The sequence below is a fragment of the Pristiophorus japonicus genome, chromosome 4 (genome assembly GCF_044704955.1).
Source record: "Pristiophorus japonicus isolate sPriJap1 chromosome 4, sPriJap1.hap1, whole genome shotgun sequence".
NCBI classification, from domain to species: Eukaryota; Metazoa; Chordata; class Chondrichthyes; family Pristiophoridae; genus Pristiophorus; species Pristiophorus japonicus.
The window spans coordinates 313715054-313738778 of record NC_091980.1 but is presented as its reverse complement, the minus strand read 5'-3'; the positions used below and the strand labels follow the sequence as shown (position 1 = coordinate 313738778).

The following is a 23725-nucleotide window of genomic DNA, read 5'->3' as shown; positions in this document are numbered from 1 at the left end:
GGGGAATTGGGAGGAACGTCTTTACCCAGAGAGCGGTGAGAATGTGGAACTCGCTGCCACAGGGAGGGGTGGAGGTGAATAGTATCGATGGGTTTAAGGGGAAGCTGGGTAAACACATGGGGGAGAAGGGAATGGAGGGTCATGGTGATGGGGTGAGATGGAGAGGGGTGGTGGAAGGCTGGTGTGGAGCAGGAGTAGGCCATACGGCACCCCAAGCCTGCTCCACCATTGGCATTTCACCATGGTGAATTCAAAAATACCCCTTCCACAGCCAGTGAGACAACATACATCGACTGAACAACTCATTGCACTAATCTATATAACACAACACGGGGAGCTTAACTCTGTATCTAACCCCATGCTGTACCTGCCCTGGGAGTGTTTGATGGGACAGTGTAGAGGGAGCTTTACTCTGTATCTAACCCCCTGTACCTGCCCTGGGAGTGTTTGATGGGACAGTGTAGAGGGAGCTTTACTCTGTATCTAACCCCCTGTACCTGCCCTGGGAGTGTTTGATGGGACAGTGTAGAGGGAGCTTTACTCTGTATCTAACCCCCTGTACCTGCCCTGGGATTGTTTGATGGGACAGTGTAGAGGGAGCTTTACTCTGTATCTAACCCGTGCTGTACCTGCCCTGGGAGTGTTTGATGGGACAGTGTAGAGGGAGCTTTACTCTGTATCTAACCCCCTGTACCTGCCCTGGGAGTGTGTGATGGGACAGTGTAGAGGGAGCTTTACTCTGTATCTAACCCCGTGCTGTACCTGCCCTGGGAGTGTTTGATGGGACAGTGTCGAGAGAACATTCAGCCAGCGGGACGGGAGCGGGATGCTGTGGCTCTGTGTGGACCGAGTCCCAGGGTTGCCTCAGATCTCCCAGTTGTAATTGCAGGGAGCAGGGCCGAGACTCACTGCTTCCCTGAGTGCCCCTGGCAGTGCCATGTGTGCCCGAGGGCAGGGTTAAACAATGGCACATGGTTAGTGAAGACACAACTCAGAGGACACGGTTTCCCGGAGCTGCTCTTGTTCGCTGCGTGTCTGTGTTAATGAGAAGTTGTCAGTTTGAGTTAATCAGGAGTGAAAGGTTTGCTAATCACATTGGCTCTGGAAGTGGCAAGGAATTTAACAGTTGTCAGAACACTTTGTGTGAGCAACAGCAGCAAGTCAGAGTGAGTGACAGCCCTGGGCCCTGGGAATTGTGCTTCGGGGTGTGGGGGGGGAGGTAGGAGTAGGAAGGGAGGGGAGGGGGTCAGTCTGTGCTTTCATCAGGACTTCAGTGTAGAGGCTGTGTGAAATCTTCTTGAACTGTGAGGTGCCCATCCACACAGGTTTCCGTCCTTCCCATCATTGTCACTGTCTGTGTGGACCATTAACAAAGCATTTCTTCAGTGCCTTTATCTCCTCAGGGAGTGCTAAAGCGATTGACAGTCAGTGAAGTACTTTTTGAGTGTAGTCACTGTGATAATGTGGCAGCCAATTTGCACATAGCAAGCTGCCACAAACAGATTATGATCAGATAATCTGTTTGGCTATCGGTCGAGCGATAAATATTGGTGCAGGACTGAGAGAGTACTGCACTGTTGGAGAGGCAGTACTGAGGGAGCGCCGCACTGTCGGAGGGGCAGTACTGAGGGAGTGCTGCACTGTCGGAGGGACAGTACTGAGGGAGTGGGACAGTACTGAGGGAGTGCTGCACTGTCGGAGAGGCAGTACTGAGGGAGCGCCGCACTGTCGGAGGGGCAGTACTGAGGGAGTGCTGCACTGTCGGAGGGACAGTACTGAGGGAGTGCTGCACTGTCGGAGGGGCAGTACTGAGGGAGTGCCGCACTGTCGGAGGGGCAGTACTGAGGGAGTGCTGCACTGTCGGAGGGGCAGTACTGAGGGGGTGCTGCACTGTCGGAGGGTCAGTACTGAGGGAGCGGGTCAGTACTGAGGGAGCGGGGCAGTACTGAGGGAGCGGGGCAGTACTGAGGGAGCGGGGCAGTACTGAGGGAGCGGGGCAGTACTGAGGGAGCGGGGCAGTACTGAGGGAGCGGGGCAGTACTGAGGGAGCGGGGCAGTACTGAGGGAGCGGGGCAGTACTGAGGGAGCGGGGCAGTACTGAGGGAGCGGGGCAGTACTGAGGGAGCGGGGCAGTACTGAGGGAGCGGGGCAGTACTGAGGGAGCGGGGCAGTACTGAGGGAGCGGGGCAGTACTGAGGGAGCGGGGCAGTACTGAGGGAGCGGGGCAGTACTGAGGGAGCGGGGCAGTACTGAGGGAGCGGGGCAGTACTGAGGGAGCGGGGCAGTACTGAGGGAGCGGGGCAGTACTGAGGGAGCGGGGCAGTACTGAGGGAGCGGGGCAGTACTGAGGGAGCGGGGCAGTACTGAGGGAGCGGGGCAGTACTGAGGGAGCGGGGCAGTACTGAGGGAGCGGGGCAGTACTGAGGGAGCGGGGCAGTACTGAGGGAGCGGGGCAGTACTGAGGGAGCGGGGCAGTACTGAGGGAGCGGGGCAGTACTGAGGGAGCGGGGCAGTACTGAGGGAGAGGGGCAGTACTGAGGGAGAGGGGCAGTACTGAGGGAGAGGGGCAGTACTGAGGGAGAGGGGCAGTACTGAGGGAGAGGGGCAGTACTGAGGGAGTGCTGCACTGTCGGAGGGGCAGTACTGAGGGAGCGGGTCAGTACTGAGGGAGTGCCGCACTGTCGGAGGGGCAGTACTGAGGGAGAGGGGCAGTACTGAGGGAGAGGGGCAGTACTGAGGGAGTGCCGCACTGTCGGAGGGGCAGTACTGAGGGAGAGGGGCAGTACTGAGGGAGAGGGGCAGTACTGAGGGAGAGGGGCAGTACTGAGGGAGTGCTGCACTGTCTGAGGGCCCGTCTTTCGGATGAGACGTTAACCTGAGGCTTTGCCTGCTCTCGCAGGTGAACGTAAAAGATCCCATGGCACTAATTTGAAGAAGAGGGGAGTTCTCCCCGGTGTCCTGGTCGATATTTATCCTGCAATCAGCATCACTAAAACAGATTATCTGGTCATTATCACATTGCTGTTTGTGGGAGCTTGCTGTGCGCAAATGTCTGCCGCATTTTCTACATTACAACAGTGACTACACTCCAAAAAGCACATCATTGTCTGAGCACTTTGGGACGTCCTGAGGTATTGAAAGGTGCTGCAGAAATACAAGTTTGTTCCTTCTGGTGGTTAGAATGGAGTCACATACAGGAGGAGCTGAGTGTTTCTAAACGCAGCTTCATTGTAGCGGAGAGTCAGACCCCCCCCACCACCCCCCCTGGTCCATGGGATATGGGGGGATCATGACCCCTGGCCACAGTTAATTATAACAGCGTGTATTTATATAGCACCATTAACGTGGTGAAACATCCCAGGGTGCTTCACAGGAGTATCATCAGATAAAAAATTTGACACCGAGCCACATAAGTAGAAATTGGCGCAGGTGACCAAAAGCTTGGTCAAAGAGGTAGGTTTTAAGGAGGGTCCTAAAGGAGGGAAGAGAGCGAGAGAGGTTTGGGGAGGGAGTTCCAGAGCTTGGGGCCCAGGCAACAGAAGGCACGGCCACCGATGGTGGAGCGATTATAATCAGGGATGCTCAGGGGAGCAGAATTAGAGGAGTGCAGACATCTCAAAATGCTGTCAGGCTGGAGGAGATTACAGAGATAGGGAGGGACGAGGCCATGGGGGGGATTTGTAAACAAGGATGAGAATGTTGAAATCGAGGTGTTGCTCAACCGGGAGCCAATGTAGGTCAGCGAGCACAGGGGGTGATGGGTGAGTGGGACTGGGTGTGAGTTAGGACACGGAGCAGTGAGCACAGGGGGTGATGGGTGAGCGGGACTCGGTATGAGTTAGGACACGGGGCAGTGAGCACAGGGGGTGATGGGTGAACGGGACTCGGTGTGAGTTAGGACACGGGGCAGTGAGCACAGGGGGTGATGGGTGAGCGGGACTCGGTGTGAGTTAGGACACGGAGCAGTGAGCACAGGGGGTGATGGGTGAGCGGGACTCGGTATGAGTTAGGACACGGGGCAGTGAGCACAGGGGGTGATGGGTGAACGGGACTCGGTGTGAGTTAGGACACGGGGCAGTGAGCACAGGGGGTGATGGGTGAGCGGGACTTGGTGCGAGTTAGGACACGGGGCAGTGAGCACAGGGGGTGATGGGTGAGCGGGACTTGGTGCGAGTTAGGACACGGGGCAGCGAGCACAGGGGGTGATGGGTGAGCGGGACTTGGTGTGAGTTAGGACACGGGGCAGCGAGCACAGGGGGTGATGGGTGAGCGGGACTCGGTGTGAGTTAGGACACGGGGCAGTGAGCACTGGGGGTGATGGGTGAGCGGGACTTGGTGCGAGTTAGGACAGGGGGTGATGGGTGAGCGGGACTGGGTGTAAGTTAGGACACGGGGCAGTGAGCACAGTGGGTGATGGGTGAGTGGGACTAGGTGCGAATTAGGACACAGGGCAGTGAGCACAGGGGGTGATGGGTGAGTGGGACTAGGTGTAAGTTAGGACACGGGGCAGTGAGCACAGTGGGTGATGGGTGAGTGGGACTAGGTGCGAGTTAGGACACTGGGCAGTGAGCACAGGGGGTGATGGGTGAGCGGGACTCGGTGTGAGTTAGGACACGGGGCAGTGAGCACAGGGGGTGATGGGTGAACGGGACTCGGTGAGAGTTAGGACACGGGGCAGTGAGCACAGGGGGTGATGGGTGAGCGGGACTTGGTGCGAGTTAGGACACGGGGCAGTGAGCACAGGGGGTGATGGGTGAACGGGACTCGGTGTGAGTTAGGACACGGGGCAGTGAGCACAGGGGGTGATGGGTGAGCGGGACTTGGTGCGAGTTAGGACACGGGGCAGCGAGCACAAGGGGTGATGGGTGAGCGGGACTTGGTGTGAGTTAGGACACGGGGCAGCGAGCACAGGGGGTGATGGGTGAGTGGGACTCGGTGTGAGTTAGGACACGGGGCAGTGAGCACAGGGGGTGATGGGTGAGCGGGACTTGGTGCGAGTTAGGACAGGGGGTGATGGGTGAGCGGGACTGGGTGTAAGTTAGGACACGGGGCAGTGAGCACAGTGGGTGATGGGTGAGTGGGACTAGGTGCGAATTAGGACACAGGGCAGTGAGCACAGGGGGTGATGGGTGAGTGGGACTGGGTGTAAGTTAGGACACGGGGCAGTGAGCACAGTGGGTGATGGGTGAGTGGGACTAGGTGCGAGTTAGGACACAGGGCAGTGAGCACAGTGGGTGATGGGTGAGTGGGACTGGATGTGAGTTAGGACACGGCAGTGAGCACAGGGGGTGATGGGTGAGCGGGACTGGGTATGAGTTAGGACACAGGGCAGTGAGCACAGGGGGTGATGGGTGAGCGGGACTCGGTGTGAGTTAGGACACGGGGCAGTGAGCACAGGGGTGATGGGTGAGCGGGACTGGGTGTGAGTTAGGACACGGGGCAGCGAGCACAGGGGGTGATGGGTGAGCGGGACTGGGTGTGAGTTAGGACATGGGGCAGCGAGCACAGGGGGTAATGGGTGAGCGGGACTTGGTGTGAGTTAGGACACGGGGCAGTGAGCACAGGGGGTGATGGGTGAGTGGGACTGGGTGCGAGTTAGGACACAGGGCAGTGAGCACAGCGGGTGATGGGTGAGCGGGACTTGGTGCGAGTTCGGACACGGGATAGCCGAGTTTTGGATAATTTCAAGTTTACGTAGAGTAGAATGTGGGAGGCCGGCCAGGAGTGCGTTGGAATAGTTAAGTCGAGAAATAACAAAGGGATGAATAAGGGTTTCAGCAGCAGATGAGCTGAGGCAGGGGCTGGGACGGGTGATGTTACGGAGGAGGAAATGGGTGGTTTTAGTTATGCTGTGGTTATGTGGCCGGAAGCTCATTTCAGGGTCAAATATGACACCAGGTTGTGAACAGTGTGGTTCAGCCTCAGACAGAAGTTGGGGAGAGGGATGGAGTCAGTGGCCAGCGAACGGAGTTTGTGGCGGGAACAGAAAACAATGGCTTCGGTTTTCCCGCTATTCAATTGGAGAACATTCCTGCTGATGTGGAGCTGGATTGCTGACTCTGCCTGTTGTGTGTCGGCAGGTGATGATGAGCAGAGTGACTGGTTCTACGAGGGCGAGTGTGAGCAAGGGTTCCGCATCCCCAAACTGCTCCCTCGCTGGGACACCCAGCTCAAGCCCCCGATGGCAGACGAGGAGCAGGGCGTTGGGAAGTACACCTCTCCGGCATTCCTGCTGCCGTCCCGACCGGCCCAGAGAGGTGAGCCGCGCTCCCAGCCCAGGCTGTTCACTCCACTCCACTCCACGGGAATTCAGGACCAGTCGCTGCGCCACCGGCCCCTCCCCCGCGCCCGGCCCCTCCCTCGCACCCGGCCCCACCCCCGTGCCTGGCCCTCCCCCGCGCCCGGCCCCTCCCTCGCACCCGGCCCCAGCCCCGTGCCTGGCCCTCCCTCGCACCCGGCCCCTCCCTCGCACTAGGCCCCCCGCGCCCGGCCCCTCCCCCACTGTGCCCGTCCCCTCTCTCTTTCCCCCCCACCCCTGTGCCCGGTTCTCCCCCCCCCCCCGCCTGTAGCGAATGTGATGAGTTTGGAAGCTGCTGCCACTAACACTCTGCCGTTTTGTGCTCCCTCAGGTTACCACGCTCGGCTGAACCGTCTCCCAGGGATCGCGGCGCGCTGCATACGGAAAGGTCGCCGGCGCCTCACGGGCAAGGTACCCCTGTCCGCGCGCAGGGGGAGGGGGTAGGAAGGGCTGCGCATTGTCCAGAGTGAATCACCGAGTCTGTCGATGTCTCTCGCCCGCCCCCCCCCACCACTCTCTCCGCCCCACGCCAACCCCCCCCCCCCCCCGTTCTCCCCCTATCGGGACCCTCCCCCCCCCCCCCCACCCCGTACCCCCCTTCTCGGGGCCCCCCCCCCCCTCTCGGCCCCCCCGGGCCTCTTCCCGTTCACCCCTCTCGGGGCCCTCTCTCCCCCCCCCGTTCCCCCCTTCTCGGGGCCCCCCCCCTCTCGGCCCCCCCGTTCACCCCTCTCGGGGGCCCTCCCCCCCGTTCTCCCCCCCCCTCTCGGGGCCCCCCCCCGTTCCCCCCCTCTCGGGGTCTTCCCCCCTCTCGGGGGGCCGCCCCCATCCCCCCCTCTCGGGGGCCCTTCCCCCATGTCAGCCATTGTCGGTGAGCTTGAGTGGGCAGTATGTGCTGGGTCCTGCTCACTGATGTCCCCTGATCGCTGGGAGTCTGGTATTTTGGGTTGTGAGCTATATTCCCAGCCATTTAATTGAACTGATAAATAATGAAGTAAGCGGGCTGTGAGTGAGCCAAGACAAACTCCTCCATTACTGAGTAATCAGCAGTAATTGAAAGGTAAACAGTTAGCATGTCGATGGTGAGTTATTAGCGGATAATTTGCAGGCAGGGCCTGTTGACTTGCAGTGAGCCTTGTCCGTGAGTAATCCGCGAGCTGATTGACAGGATGTTTCATTTTAGAAATCAACCATTAAATGCAGGGTAAATTTTATAGTCTTCGCTTTAACACTCTCAGTGCTGACCCACAGGGAAAGCTTGAACTTGCATTGGACAGCGACCTTCTCAATCTCAACCAGTGAGGCACGTTTAAAGTGTGGTCTCGGGTCTCTGTGCCAAAGTAAGGCAAGGCGGCCGCCAATTGAAACACAGCAAGCTCCCGCAAACAGCAATGTGGAGAGGGAGAGAGACCGAGGGAAAAAAAAGAGGGATGGACGGGGAGGATGAAAGGAGAGAGAGAGAGAGATGGGGACTAGGAAGAGAGAGAGTGGGCGGGGTCGTAGAGAGGGAGGAACGGACGGACCGGATTGGGAGGGGTCACCGAGAGAGATGGGGCCGGACCCCGACAGTCACTGTCTCCTTTACATCACACACGGTTTAACCCACACCCAGTTGCATTTATAAATCCCACCTTTCCTGCCTGCAGAGAGTGAATGTAGAAATGGGGGAAGAGCAGGGGAGTGGGACCAAGCGGATCGCTCTTTCAAAGAGCCAACACGGGTATGATGGGCCGAATGGCGGCCTCCTGTGCTGTAATAATCCTCTTTGAAATAATTTCTTTGTGTTTCTGTTCCAGCCGGAGGGGCCCATCGGAGCCATCCCGAATGAGCGAGTGAACCACTTTGGGCAGGACCCCTATCAGAAGGAGTAAGTGCCGACCTTCAATAATTCAGTGCCCTACTCTGAAAGGACAGTCAGAGCCTGCAAAACTCGGTGACGCTGGGTCTTGTCACCCGAGAGGGCGAGAGGGCGAGAGAGGGCGAGCTGCAGATTTAAAGTCCCTACATTGGCCACCGCCCCATAATCCCTTACCTCACCCTCAGCCGAGCCTGGCACTGATGGCTACACAGAGTCTTTAATGTGATTGTGCCCAAAATGGGAATGGTGTGTGTTCGATATATAAACCCCCGAACCCCTCGATTAGATCCCAGCCTGTAACTCACTCCCGGGTATCTGTTATTCGATATATAAACCCCCCGAACCCCTCGATTAGATCCCAGCCTGTAACTCACTCCCGGGTATCTGTTGTTCTATATATAAACCCCCCCGAACCCCTCGATTAGATCCCAGCCTGTAACTCACTCCCGGGTATCTGTTATTCTATATATAAACTCCCCGAACCCTCGATTAGATCCCAGCCTGTAACTCACTCCCGGGTATCTGTTATTCTATATATAAACCCCCCAAACCCCTCGATTAGATTCCAGCCTGTAACTCACTCCCGGGTATCTGTTATTCTATATATAAACCTCCCGAACCCCTCGATTAGATCCCAGCCTGTAACTCACTCCCGGGTATCTGTTATTCTATATATAAACTCCCCGAACCCCTCGATTAGATCCCAGCCTGTAACTCACTCCCGGGTATCTGTTATTCTATATATAAACCCCCAAACCCCTCGATTAGATTCCAGCCTGTAACTCACTCCCGGGTATCTGTTATTCTATATATAAACTCCCCGAACCCCTCGATTAGATTCCAGTCTGTAACTCACTCCCGGGTATCTGTTATTCTATATATAAACCTCCCGAACCCCTCGATTAGATCGCAGCCTGTAACTCACTCCCGGGTATCTGTTATTCTATATATAAACCCCCCCGAACCCCTCGATTAGATCCCAGCCTGTAACTCACTCCCGGGTATCTGTTATTCTATATATAAACCCCCAGAACCCCTCGATTAGATCCCAGCCTGTAACGGGGGGAGAGTGTGTGATGTGATTTCTGTGCCCCGAGGTTCCAGTCTCCGTCGGTAACCCTTGGTGAGGGTGGGAGGTTTTGCTGATGTTTAGTCTGGTCCCTGGCTGACCTTCCCCGTCTGGGGGCGGGGGGGGGGGGGCCTGTCCACGGAGTGGGAGAGGGTGGAGGCCTGCCTGGGTGGGGTGGGTGGGGGGGGGGGGGGGGGAAGGAGCTGTCCAAGGGGGTGGCAGGGGGGTCCTGGTCCGAGGGGGGGCCTGGTCCGAGAGTGAGGGTTGGCGGGGTGGGGGGGGCCTGGTCCGAGAGGGAGGGTTGGCGGGGTGGGGGGGGGCCTGGTCCGAGAGGGAGGGTTGGCGGGCGGGGGGCCTGGTCCGAGGGGAGGTGGGGAGCTCGCGAGCTGTGTCTGGCGCACTCAGCGCTGGAAGATTGGGGCGGTGTTCCGATGATCCTTTTCCCTGTTGCAGGTTACGGCGGAACTTCTGTGTACGGGGTCAGTATCGGGAGTGGAGTGTGCTGACCCGACTGCAGCCCCTGCGTGTTGGGGTAAGTTTAACATGGCGTGCTGTCTCGGGTTCGCCAGAATATCATTCCACCTTCTTACCCCGACTCTGAACTTTAATTTTAGTTCTTGGAAGCTCTGATTTGGATTCTTGCACGCTATTAGTTTGATGAGGAAATGCCCTTTAGAAAGATGTGTTGGATACAAGGGGCATTATATTCATAGGTGTCAAGGCACAGGACCAGGAGGAGGCCATTCAGCCCCTTGAGCCTGTTACACAGGAACAGGAGGAGGCCCATTCAGCCCCACAAGCCTGTTACACAGGAACAGGAGGAGGCCCATTCAGCGTCTCGAGCCTGTTACACAGGAACAGGAGGAGGCCATTCAGCCCCTCGAGCCTGTTACACAGGAACAGGAGGAGGCCATTCAGCCCCTCGAGCCTGTTACACAGGAACAGGAGGAGGCCCATTCAGCCTTTCGAGCCTGTTACACAGGAACAGGAGGAGGCCCATTCAGCCCCTCGAGCCTGTTACACAGGAACAGGAGGAGGCCCATTCAGCCCCTCGAGCCTGTTACACAGGAACAGGAGGAGGCCCATTCAGCCCCTCGAGCCTGTTACACAGGAACAGGAGGAGACTCATTCAGCCCCTCAAGCCTGTTACACAGGAACAGGAGGAGACTCATTCAGCCCCTCGAGTCTGCCCCGCCATTCAAACAGACCATGCCTTACCTGTATCTCAACCCCATTTACTGGCCTTGGTTCTGTAACCCTTAATATGCTTTCTTAACATAAATCTATCCGATTCCCACCGCATTTTGTGTAAACCTGTTTCCAGACATCGCCCCAGAACGACCAGCTCCGTGTCCTGGACTGCCCCAGCAGGGGAAATAGTTTATCTCTCTCCACCCTATCAGATCTGTTAATCATCTCAAACACCGCGATTAGATCGCCCCCTAATCTTCTACGCTCAAGGGATTATTGCCCAGTTATAGAATATTTTAATACATGGGCCCGAGAGAGCCCGAGTGATCTTGGTTCCCATTTCCACTGTAACGCCCTGCAGCACATGGCCCTGTACAGCGAGACGGAGAAAGGGATCTGGGAGCTGGTGGTGGGTTGGAATATTCCACCGGCCCGGCCCAGTGTTAGGGAGAGCATCATAACCCAGGCACTGCAGCCACTGGGTGTGGTGGGGTATTATGGCAGCTTGATGGGAATCCCCAGGAGAAAGTGGTACTGGCACGAGGGGTGTATGGCAGGCGGGGGTGCGGGGGGTATTGGGGGCGGGGTGGGGTTATTGAGGGGTATTGGGGGCAGGGCGGGGATGTGGGCGGGGCGGAGGGGGGGTTGGGGGCGTGGCCCGGGGGTATTCGGGGTGGGGCGGGGGATCGGGGGCAGGGAGGGGGGTACGGATGCAGGACCATACCAAGTCACCCATGCGACTCCGAGCCCCCAGGGGCCTCAGTTGTTCCCTGCCCCGCCTCGGGGCGAGGGTCCAGGGGCCTGGCTCCCTTGGAGAAGGCAGGCTTCCCTCGGGGCCTGTCCTGCTGTAGCTGACACTTTGCCATCATTTGCTTTGCAGTTTAACCCTTTGGTGCCCTTGTACCCCCTGGAGGTTCTGACTGACAGCTCGCACAGGAAGTGCTCCACCCTTCAGAACAAATCCCGGTGAGTCTCGCCCCACAACTTCCGCAGTGTCCCACGTAATCAGACCGAGTCTCATCGCCTCTTGGGGCGGACCAAAGGGCCAGGGTTCCTGCTCCTGATCACAGCCCAGTGACCCCTGGGTTAGAGAGAGGGGAAATCAGCCAGGGTTACTGCTCCTGATCACTGTCCAGTGACCCCTGGGTTAGAGAGAGGGGGAATCAGCCAGGGTTCCTGCTCCTGATCACTGTCCAGTGACCCCTGGGTTAGAGAGAGAGGAAATCAGCCAGGGTTCCTGCTCCTGATCACTGCCCAGTGACCCCTGGGTTAGAGAGAGGGGAAATCAGCCAGGGTTCATGCCCCTGATCACTGTCCAGTGACCCCTGGGTTAGGGAGAGGGGGAAATCAGCCAGGGTTCCTGCTCCTGATCACTGCCCAGTGACCCCTGGGTGAGAGAGAGGGGAAATCAGCCAGGGTTCCTGCTCCTGATCACTGCCCAGTGACCCCTGGGTTAGAGAGAGAGGAAATCAGCCAGGGTTCCTGCTCCTGATCACTGCCCAGTGATCCCTGGGTTAGAGAGAGCGGGGAAATCAGCCAGGGTTCCTGCTCCTGATCACTGCCCAGTGATCCCCGGGGTAGAGAGAGAGGGGAAATCAGCCAGGGTTCCTGCTCCTGATCACTGCCCAGTGACCCCTGGGTTAGAGAGAGGGGAAATCAGCCAGGGTTCCTGCCCCTGATCACTGCCCAGTGACCCCTGGGTTAGAGAGAGGGGAAATCAGCCAGGGTTCCTGCTCCTGATCACTGCCCAGTGACCACTGGGTTAGAGAGAGGGGAAATCAGCCAGGGTTCCTGCTCCTGATCACTGCCCAGTGACCCCTGGGTTAGAGAGAAGGGGAAATCAGCCAGGGTTCCTGTTCTTGATCACTGCCCAGTGACCCCTGGGTTAGAGAGAGGGGGAAATCAGCCAGGGTTACTGCTCCTGATCACTGCCCAGTGACCCCTGGGTTAGAGAGAGAGGGGAAATCAGCCAGGGTTCCTGCTCCTGATCACTGCCCAGTGACCCCTGGGTTAGAGAGAGAGGGGAAATCAGCCAGGGTTCCTGCTCCTGATCACTGCCCAGTGACCCCTGGGTTAGAGAGAGAGGGGAAATCAGCCAGGGTTCCTGCTCCTGATCACTGCCCAGTGACCCCTGGGCTAGAGAGAGAGGAAATCAGCCAGGGTTCCTGCTCCTGATCACTGCCCAGTGATCCCTGGGTTAGAGAGAGCGGGGAAATCAGCCAGCGTTCCTGCTCCTGATCACTGCCCAGTGATCCCCGGGGTAGAGAGAGAGGGGAAATCAGCCAGGGTTCCTGCTCCTGATCACTGCCCAGTGACCCCTGGGTTAGAGAGAGGGGAAATCAGCCAGGGTTCCTGTTCCTGATCACTACCCAGTGACCCCTGGGTTAGAGAGAGGGGAAATCAGCCAGGGTTCCTGCTCCTGATCACTGCCCAGTGACCCCTGGGTTAGAGAGAGGGAAATCAGCCAGGGTTCCTGCTCCTGATCACTGTCCAGTGATCCCTGGGTTAGAGAGAGAGGGGAAATCAGCCAGGGTTCCTGCTCCTGATCATTGCCCAGTGAGCCCTAGTTTAAGGGGATGGGGGTAACTTTGTCCGGGTCCTCATTCCTCCCAATCCTCGTTCGGTGTCTGACTTTCCCCCAAACCCCCACCCCGTGGTGCTGTGTCGTTATGTTGAGTGGTTTTACATCGGGATGCTGATAAACCTGTGAATTCAGGCTGTGTGTTCTCTCCAGACAGACAAGTGTCCACCTTGGCTCGCTGTGTACAGGGGACGTGAAGCGCCGGAGAAAGACAGCCACGGTGACCAGTCCCACCACAGGTAACGTGCGACAACTAACACTGCCTTCAGTTTGGGTCACAGTCTCAGGATAAGGGCTCGGCCATTTAGCACTGAGATGAGGAGAAATCTCTTCACTCACAGGGTGGTGAATCGCTGGAATTCTCTGCCCCAGAGGGCTGTGGAGGCTCATTGTTTGAGTATATTCAAGATAGAGGTTGATTAGATTTTTGAATATTAAAGGAATCAAGGGATATGGGGACAGTGCAGGAAAGTGGAATTGAGGTCTAAGATCAGCCGTGATCTGATTGAATGGTGGAGCAGCTCGAGGGGCCGAATGGCCGACTCCTGCTCCTAATTCTCATGTTGTGATTCAGGGCTATGAGGAGAGAGTGGGGCAGTGAGATTAGTTTGGGATTGATACAGGGCTATGGAGAGAGCGGGACAGTGGGATTAGTTTGGGATTGATATAGGGATATGGACAGAGCAGCGAAGTGGGATTAGTTTGGGATTGATACAAGGCTATGGGGAGAGAGCGGGGCTGTGGGATTAGTGTGGGATTAATACAGGGCTATGGGGAGAGAGCGGGGCAGTGGGATTAGTTTGAGATTGATACAGGGCTATGGGGAGAGAGCGGGGCAGTGGGATTAGTTTGGGATTGATACAAGGCTATGGGGAGAGAGCGGGGCAGTGGGATTAGTTTGGGATTGATACAGGGCTATGAGGAGAGAGCGGGACAGTGGGATTAGTTTGAGATTGATACAGGGCTATGGGGAGAGAGCGGGGCAGTGGGATTAGTTTGAAGCTTTAAATCATAGAAATTTATGGCACAGGAGGCCATTCGGCCCATCGTGTCTGTCCCTGCGACCAAGAGCTACCTAGCCGAATCCCACTTTCCAGCTCTCGGTCCGTAGCCCTGTAGGTTACGGCACTTCCAAGTGCACATCCAAGTACTTTTTAAATGCTATGAAGGTTTCTGCCTCTACCCCCCTTTCAGGCAGTGAGTTCCAGACCCCCACCCCCCTCTGGGTGAAGAAAGTTCCCATCAACTCCCCTCTAAACCTCCTAGCAATCGAATCTGGGCGATTGTGTGCTGGGGAAGGACTGCAATGGCTGCTTGTGTTTGCCGGAGCCCCTGTGTGTTGTTGCTGCTCTCGCCTGGCTGAGCCTGGGTGCGTCTCGGAGCGATGACAAATCACCTGGGCCCACGGCCCTCCGTTATCTTTGGGCAGGCTGGCCCTCCCTTCGTTACCTTGAAGGCGGAGATGGTGAGCGAGAGTCAGCAGGAGACGGATGGGGCTGCGTCTCGGCCATTAGTTGTGGTGACAGTGTCTCAGCCCTCTCTCCCTGCCCGAGCCTGGTGGGCCCTCTGAATGTCCTCTGCAGCACACACTTGCTCTGTCCTTGGACTGTGTGTCGCACCATGGCTGTGGGTCCAGAGAGCCAGGCGAGGGGTCGCTTACAGGGTTCTGTATGGGCCCGTAATAAGGCACGTCCCATCCCCCCCCCCCACCTCCACCCCCCGACCCGTTCCCCCCCCGCCCTCCGCCCCCCCCCGTCTCCCCTCCCGCCCTCCCATCTATGTTCTCCTCTCAGTCCCTCGCCACTCTCCTCCTGTCTCGCCTCCCCTTGCGATAAACTGGCATGATCAATGTGTGGATTGTCCCAGGTGCCAGTGCGGTGTATTGGGCGAGGAATCGTGGTAACGCTGAGTTCCGGAACTGCCCGGCTCACAGGAGGAGGCCATTCAGCCCCTCGAGTCTGTTACACAGGAACAGGAGGAGGCCATTCAGCCCCTCGAGCCTGTTACACAGGAACAGGAGGAGGCCATTCAGCCCCTCGAGCCTGTTACACAGGAACAGGAGGAGGCCCATTCAGCCCCTCGAGCCTGTTACACAGGAACAGGAGAAGGCCATTCAGCCCCTCGAGCCTGTTACACAGGAACAGGAGGAGGCCATTCAGCCCCTCGAGCCAGTTAAACAGGAACAGGAGGAGGCCATTCAGCCCCTCGAGCCTGTTACACAGGAACAGGAGGAGGCCCATTCAGCCCCTCGAGTCTGTTACACAGGAACAGGAGGAGGCCCATTCAGCCCCTCGAGTCTGTTACACAGGAACAGGAGGAGGCCATTCAGCCCCTCGAGCCTGTTACACAGGAACAGGAGGAGGCCCATTCAGCCCCTCGAGCCTGTTACACAGGAACAGGAGGCCCATTCAGCCCCTCGAGCCTGTTACACAAGAACAGGAGGAGGCCATTCAGCCCCTCGAGCCTGTTACACAGGAACAGGAGGAGGCCATTCAGCCCCTCGAGCCTGTTACACAGGAACAGGAGGAGGCCCATTCAGCCCCTCGAGCCTGTTACACAAGAACAGGAGGAGGCCATTCAGCCCCTCGAGCCTGTTACACAGGAACAGGAGGAGGCCATTCAGCCCCTCGAGCCTGTTACACAGGAACAGGAGGAGGCCATTCAGCCCCTCGAGCCTGCTCTGCCATTCAGTGAGATCATGGCTGATCTGTGACCTAACTCCATATACCGGCCTTTGGCCCATATCCCCTCATACCTTTGGTTAACAGAAAGCTGTCAATCTCCGATTTAAAATTAACAATTGACCCAGCATCAATTGCCGTATGGGGAAGAGAGTTCCAAACTTCTCCCACCCTGTGTGTGTCGAAGTGTTTCCTCATTTCACTCCTGAAAGGTCTGGCTCTAATTTTTACACTCTGCCCCCTAGTCCCAGACTCCCCAACCAGCGGGAATAGTTTCTCTCTATCGATATAGTTGGGACAAAGAAAGAGGTTCTGCTGATGGATTATGAGCAGCTAGGGGCCAAATTAAAAAGCAGAACCACAAAGGTAATAATCTCTGGATTACTACCTGAGCCACAAGTGTGAATAAGATCAGAGAGTTAAACACGTGGCTCAAAGGCTGGTGTGGGAGAAATGGGATTTGGTTCCTGGGACACTGGCACCAGTACTGGGGTAAGAGGGAGCTGCTCCGTTGGGACGGGCTCCACTTAGACCGTGCTGGGACTAGGGTCCTGACCAATCAAATAACTAGGGCTGTAGAGAGGCTTTAAACTAAATAATGGGAGCGGATTCAGGGGTACGAAAATTTAAAAAGTCAAAGAATAAGGAGAAGAAATTAGAGCAGGGTAGCACTGGGGGAAATGAAAACCAGAGCGTGCCAGGAATGTATAAACATAAAGATGAATCAGAAAGTGGGGTCAAAGCAGGAAAAAATGGTAAACAAACAAATTTAAAAGCTCTTTATCTGAATGCACGCAACATTCGTAACAAAATAGATGAGTTGACGGCACAAATGGGTTTGATCTGATAGCCATTACAGATTCATGGTTGCAAGGTGACCAAGGCTGGGAACTAAATATTCAGGGTATTTGACAATCCGGAAGGACAGACAGAAAGGTAAAGGAGATGGGGTAGCTCTGTTAATAAAGGATAGGATCAGTGCGTTAGTGAGAAACGATATTGGCTCAGAAGATCAAGATGTTGAATCAGTTTGGGTGGAGATAAAGAATAATAAGGGGAAAAGTCGCTGGTGGGCGTAGTCTATAGGCCTCTAACAGTCGCTACACTGTTGGACGGAGTGTAAATCAAGAAATAATGGAGGCTTGTAAAAAAGGAACGCCAATAATCATGGATGATTTTAACAAAGCAAATTGTGGGACAAAGCAAATTGACCAGGGTAGCCTTGAGGAAGAGTTCATAGAGTGTATCCGGGATAGTTTCCTTGAACAGTACGTTGCGGAACCAACCAGGGAGCAGGCTATCTTAGATCTGGCACTGTGTAATGAGACAGGATTAATAAATGATCTCCTAGTAAAGGATCCTCTAGGAATGAGTGACCATAACATGGTTGAATTTCAAATTCAGTTGAAGGGTGAGAAAGTTGGTTCTCAAACCAGTGTCCTCCTCTTAAATAAAGGAGACTACAAAGGTATGAAGGCAGCGTTGGCTAAAGTGGACTGGGAAAATAAATTAAAGTATGGGACGGTTGATGAGCAGTGGCAAACATTGAAGGAGATATTTCATAACTCACGACAAAAATATATCCCAATGAGAAGGAAAGACTGTAAGAGAAGGGATAACCATCCATGGCTAACTAAGGAAATGAGGGATGGTATAAAATTGAAAACAAGAGCATACAATGTGACCAAGACTAGTGGGAGGCCAGAGGATTGGGAAACTTTTAAAAGCCAGCAAAGAACAACTAAAAAGATAATAGAGAGAGAAGGTAGATTATGAAAGTAAACTAGCAAGAAATATAAAAACAGATAGTAAGAGTTTCTACAGGTACATAAAAAGGAAAAGAGTGGCTAAAGTAAATGTTGGTCCCCTGGAGGATGAGACTGGGGAATTAATAATGGGGAACAGGGAAATGGCAGGGACTTTGAACAAATATTATGTATCGGTCTTCACAGTAGAAGACACTAAAAACATCCCAATAGTGGATAAACAAGGGGCTATAGGTGGGGAGGAACTTAATACAATCACTATCACGAATGACGTCGTACTCAGTAAAATAATGGGACTAAAGGCGGACAAGTCCCCGGGACCTGATGGCTTACATCCTCGGGTCTGAAAAGAAGTGGCTGCAGAGAAAGTGGATGCATTGATTGGAATCTACCAAAATTCCCAGGATTCTGGGGAGGTCCCAGCGGATTGGAAAACCGCAAATGTAACGCCCCTATTTAAAAAAGGAAACAGACAGAAAGCAGGAAACTATAGACCAGTTAGCCTAACATCTGTGGTTGCGAAAATGCTGGAGTTCATTATTAAGGAAGCAGTAGCAGGACATTTGGAAAAGCATAATTCAATCAAGCAGAGTCAGCGAGGTTTTATGAAAGGGAAATCATGTTTGACAAATTTTCTGGAGTTCTTTGAGGATGTAACGAACAGGGTGAGATAAGGGGGAACCAGTGGATGTGGTGTATTTGGATTTCCAGAAGGCATTCGATAAGGTGCCACATAAAAGGTTACTGCACAAGATAAAAGCTGGGGGTAATATATTGGATAGAGGATTGGCTAACGAACAGAAAACAGAGAGTCGGGATAAATGGATCATTTTCCGGTTGGCAAACAGTGGGGTGCCGCAGGGATCGGTGCTGGGTCCTCAACTATTTACAATCTATATTAATGACTTGGATGAAGGCACCGAGTGCAATGTAGCCAAGTTTGCTGATGATACAAAGATGGTTGGGAAAGGAAATTGTGAGGAGGTCACAAAGAATCTGCAAAGGGATATAGACAGGATAAGTGACTGGGCAAACATATGGCAGATGGAGAATAATGTGGGAAAATGTGAGGTTATCCACTTTGGCAGAAAAAATTGAAAAGCAAATAATTTAAATGGAGAAAGATTGCAAAGTGCTGCAGTACAGAGGGACCTGGGGGTCCTTGTGCATGAAACACAAAGAGTTAGTATGCAGGTACAGCAAGTGATCAGGAAGGCCAAGGGAATCTTGGCCTTTATTGCAAGGGGGATGGAGTATAAAAGCAGAGAAGTCCTTCTACAACTGTACAGGGTGTTGGTGAGGCCACACCTGGAGTACTGCGTACAGTTTTGGTCTCCGTATTTAAGGAAGGATATACCGTATATACTCGCGTATCCTGCGATCTCGCGTATCATGCGACCCCTAAATTTTCATCCCCAAAACATGATTTTACCGTGCTCCCTCTCCGTGCTCCCTCTCCGTGCTCCCTCTCCGTGCTCCCTCTCCGTGCTCCCTCTCCGTGCTCCCTCTCCGTGCTCCCTCTCCGTGCTCCCTCTCCGTGCTCCCTCTCCGTGCTCCCTCTCCGTGCTCCCTCTCCGTGCTCCCTCTCCGTGCTCCCTCTCCGTGCTCCCTCTCCGTGCTCCCTCTCCGTGCTCCCTCTCCGTGCTCCCTCTCCGTGCTCCCTCTCCGTGCTCCCTCTCCGTGCTCCCTCTCCGTGCTCCCTCTCCGTGCTCCCTCTCCGTGCTCCCTCTCCGTGCTCCCTCTCCGTGCTCCCTCTCCGTGCTCCCTCTCCGTGCTCCCTCTCCGTGCTCCCTCTCCGTGCTCCCTCTCCGTGCTCCCTCTCCGTGCTCCCTCTCCGTGCTCCCTCTCCGTGCTCCCTCTCCGTGCTCCCTCTCCGTGCTCCCTCTCCGTGCTCCCTCTCCGTGCTCCCTCTCCGTGCTCCCTCTCCGTGCTCCCTCTCCGTGCTCCCTCTCCGTGCTCCCTCTCCGTGCTCCCTCTCCGTGCTCCCTCTCCGTGCTCCCTCTCCGTGCTCCCTCTCCGTGCTCCCTCTCCGTGCTCCCTCTCCGTGCTCCCTCTCCGTGCTCCCTCTCCGTGCTCCCTCTCCGTGCTCCCTCTCCGTGCTCCCTCTCCGTGCTCCCTCTCCGTGCTCCCTCTCCGTGCTCCCTCTCCGTGCTCCCTCTCCGTGCTCCCTCTCCGTGCTCCCTCTCCGTGCTCCCTCTCCGTGCTCCCTCTCCGTGCTCCCTCTCCGTGCTCCCTCTCCGTGCTCCCTCTCCGTGCTCCCTCTCCGTGCTCCCTCTCCGTGCTCCCTCTCCGTGCTCCCTCTCCGTGCTCCCTCTCCGTGCTCCCTCTCCGTGCTCCCTCTCCGTGCTCCCTCTCCGTGCTCCCTCTCCGTGCTCCCTCTCCGTGCTCCCTCTCCGTGCTCCCTCTCCGTGCTCCCTCTCCGTGCTCCCTCTCCGTGCTCCCTCTCCGTGCTCCCTCTCCGTGCTCCCTCTCCGTGCTCCCTCTCCGTGCTCCCTCTCCGTGCTCCCTCTCCGTGCTCCCTCTCCGTGCTCCCTCTCCGTGCTCCCTCTCCGTGCTCCCTCTCCGTGCTCCCTCTCCGTGCTCCCTCTCCGTGCTCCCTCTCCGTGCTCCCTCTCCGTGCTCCCTCTCCGTCCTCCCTCTCCGTCCTCCCTCTCCGTCCTCCCTCTCCGTCCTCCCTCTCCGTCCTCCCTCTCCGTCCTCCCTCTCCGTCCTCCCTCTCCGTCCTCCCTCTCCGTCCTCCCTCTCCGTCCTCCCTCTCCGTCCTCCCTCTCCGTCCTCCCTCTCCGTCCTCCCTCTCCGTCCTCCCTCTCCGTCCTCCCTCTCCGTCCTCCCTCTCCGTCCTCCGCCACTCCCTCTCCCCCTTAAGAGAAGAATTTCAGCAGGAGTCAAATGGATTTTTTTTTGCATTGAGAGGATGTAGTTAGTGGTGTGCTGCAGGAACTTGGCTTGTTTTCCACATAAACTAATGATTTGGTCATGAGTATCGAGGAACTAATATCAACCAGGGATATTCGATTTACAACCATCATGGAGAGTGAGAGGGGAAACCAAGAGAAATGTCTTTACATAGAGGATTGTTGGAGCATGCCGAGATTCAGCGTGGATACGGTCTGCTTAACAGCCTAACAGCCTAATCTTGGCCAACACTTCACACCCGCAAATTTTGTATCTCGCGTATCATGCGACCCCCCAAATTTAGGTTACAATTTAGGTCTTCAAAAGTCGCATGATACGCGAGTAAATACGCTACTTGCATTGGAGGCTGTTCAGAGAAGGGTCACTAGGTTGATTCCGGAGATGAGGGGGTTGTCTTATGAAGAAAGGGCCTCTACTCATTGAAGTTCAGAAGAATGAGAGGTGAACATAGAAGATAATGAGGGGACTCGACAAGGTGGATGGAGGGATGATATTTCCACTCATAGGGGAACTAAAACTAGGGGACATAGTCCCAGAATAAGGGGCCGCCCATTTAAAACTGAGATGAGGAGGAATTTCTTCTCTCGGCCTAGGGCCCACTGCCCCCTCCCTCCCCCTCAGTGCGGGGCCTGGGTCAGGCCGAGGTGAGGGTGGGTTTTAACCGGATTGGCTAACCTTTGAACCTCTCGTTGCAGCGGCGTCCTGTCACCACGGCGACGGTGTCGGCCCGAACCCGGAAGATGCTGGGAGCAGCAGGAGCTCAGCGAGCATGGAGTGGGTGGAGGTCGTGCCCAGAGCGGCAGCGGACAAAGCGGGGCCCATGGAGCGGGTGGAAGCGTTGACCCCGATCGCCCCTGGAGCGGGCACACAGTTATGACGAGGCCCCAGAGACAGGGACTGACTGACTTGAGCTGCCAGCAGCAGCGCTGAAGGGCTTTGAGGACTCGCGGGGCTCCCGTTACAAAATGGGCCGCTGTGGTACGGGGCCGTGACGTTAATCTCCCCCTCCCTCCCCCCCCCCCTTCCACCCCCGTGTCTCGGCACTGCCCCCCACACACAGACCCTGACTGCACTGGGTGTCCCCGAGATCGGGGGCATGACACAGCGCGAGGGAGACTGGAGTGGAATCCACCCATGGGACAGGGGCCGGAACATCATCTTGCTTCAATCTGATGCCGCTGACTGGACCCTGCCCCGGAGCATTGAGGCAACAGGAATAGAGGGCGATGTGTGTGTCAGCACAGCAGGGGCCGTGCCTCTCGCTGTGGGCTGCGAATATCACACATGGGACGAGTTGTGTGAAGCCAGAGCTGCAATTTGCTTCGAGTCCCGATTGAATCCCAATCAAATGTCCTCGCATCCCTCCCACCCACCCTCCCCTCCCCTCCCTCCCACGCTCCCCTCCCTCCCAACCTTCCCTCCCTCCTACCCTCCCTCCCATCCTTCCCTCCCTCCCACCCTCCCTCCCATCCTTCCCTCCCTCCCACCCTCCCCTCCCTCTCTCCCTCCCCTCCCCACCAGAGTGTTACCATAGTAACGTACAGTGTTATATAATACATACAGGAGTGTTATACCCAGTAACACACAGTGTGTTATTATATAATATATACAGGAGTGTTATACCCAGTAACACACAGTGTGTTATTATATAATATATACAGGAGTGTTATACCCAGTAACACAGTGTGTTATTATATAATATATACAGGAGTGTTATACCCAGTAACACAGTGTGTTATATAATATATACAGGAGTGTTATACCCAGTAACACACAGTGTGTTATTATATAATATATACAGGAGTGTTATACCCAGTAACACACAGTGTGTTATTATATAATATATACAGGAGTGTTATACCCAGTAACACAGTGTGTTATTATATAATATATACAGGAGTGTTATACCCAGTAACACAGTGTGTTATTATATAATATATACAGGATTGTTATACCCAGTAACACACAGTGTGTTATTATATAATATATACAGGAGTGTTATACCCAGTAACACAGTGTGTTATTATATAATATATACAGGAGTGTTATACCCAGTAACACACAGTGTTATTATATAATATATACAAGTGTTATACCCAGTAACACTTGGTGATATTATATAATATATACAGGAGTGTTATACCCAGTAACACACAGTGTGTTATTATATAATATATACAGGAGTGTTATACCCAGTAACACAGTGTGTTATTATATAATATATACAGGATTGTTATACCCAGTAACACACAGTGTGTTATTATATAATATATACAGGAGTGTTATACCCAGTAACACAGTGTGTTATTATATAATATATACAGGATTGTTATACCCAGTAACACACAGTGTGTTATTATATAATATATACAGGAGTGTTATACCCAGTAACACAGTGTGTTATTATATAATATATACAGGAGTGTTATACCCAGTAACACACAGTGTTATTATATAATATATACAGGATTGTTATACCCAGTAACACAGTGTGTTATTATATAATATATACAGGAGTGTTATACCCAGTAACACACAGTGTTATTATATAATATATACAAGTGTTATACCCAGTAACACTTGGTGATATTATATAATATATACAGGAGTGTTATACCCAGTAACACACAGTGTGTTATTATATAATATATACAGGAGTGTTATACCCAGTAACACAGTGTGTTATTATATAATATATACAGGAGTGTTATACCCAGTAACACAGTGTGTTATTATATAATATATACAGGATTGTTATACCCAGTAACACACAGTGTGTTATTATATAATATATACAGGAGTGTTATACCCAGTAACACAGTGTGTTATTATATAATATATACAGGAGTGTTATACCCAGTAACACACAGTGTTATTATATAATATATACATGATTGTTATACCCAGTAACACACAGTGTGTTATTATATAATATATACAGGAGTGTTATACCCAGTAACACAGTGTGTTATTATATAATATATACAGGAGTGTTATACCCAGTAACACAGTGTGTTATTATATAATATATACAGGATTGTTATACCCAGTAACACACAGTGTGTTATTATATAATATATACAGGAGTGTTATACCCAGTAACACACAGTGTTATTATATAATATATACAGGATTGTTATACCCAGTAACACAGTGTGTTATTATATAATATATACAGGAGTGTTATACCCAGTAACACACAGTGTTATTATATAATATATACAAGTGTTATACCCAGTAACACTTGGTGATATTATATAATATATACAGGAGTGTTATACCCAGTAACACACAGTGTGTTGTTATATAATATATACAGGAGTGTTATACCCAGTAACACAGTGTGTTATTATATAATATATACAGGA

General features: G+C 54.1%; 1 protein-coding gene across 4 annotated transcripts in view; it reads left to right on the top strand.

Moving 5' to 3' along the window:
- LOC139263512 (G patch domain-containing protein 2-like) overlaps window positions 1-21916 on the top strand; it is a 38882-nt gene extending 16966 nt beyond the window's left edge. Inside the window, exons 4-10 of one of the 4 annotated variants that reach the window (XM_070879702.1) lie at window positions 6081-6257; window positions 6630-6709; window positions 8092-8162; window positions 9676-9754; window positions 11294-11379; window positions 13148-13233; window positions 21053-21916. In XM_070879702.1, the coding sequence (XP_070735803.1) occupies window positions 6081-6257; window positions 6630-6709; window positions 8092-8162; window positions 9676-9754; window positions 11294-11379; window positions 13148-13233; window positions 21053-21234 (761 nt within the window). In that variant the 3' untranslated portion in view covers window positions 21235-21916. Of the gene's footprint in view, window positions 1-6080; window positions 6258-6629; window positions 6710-8091; window positions 8163-9675; window positions 9755-11293; window positions 11380-13147; window positions 13234-21052 lie in introns of those variants that run through there. The other 3 variants (XM_070879704.1, XM_070879703.1, XM_070879705.1) reach the window with 3 other exon arrangements.
- Window positions 21917-23725: the final 1809 nt, after the last annotated feature.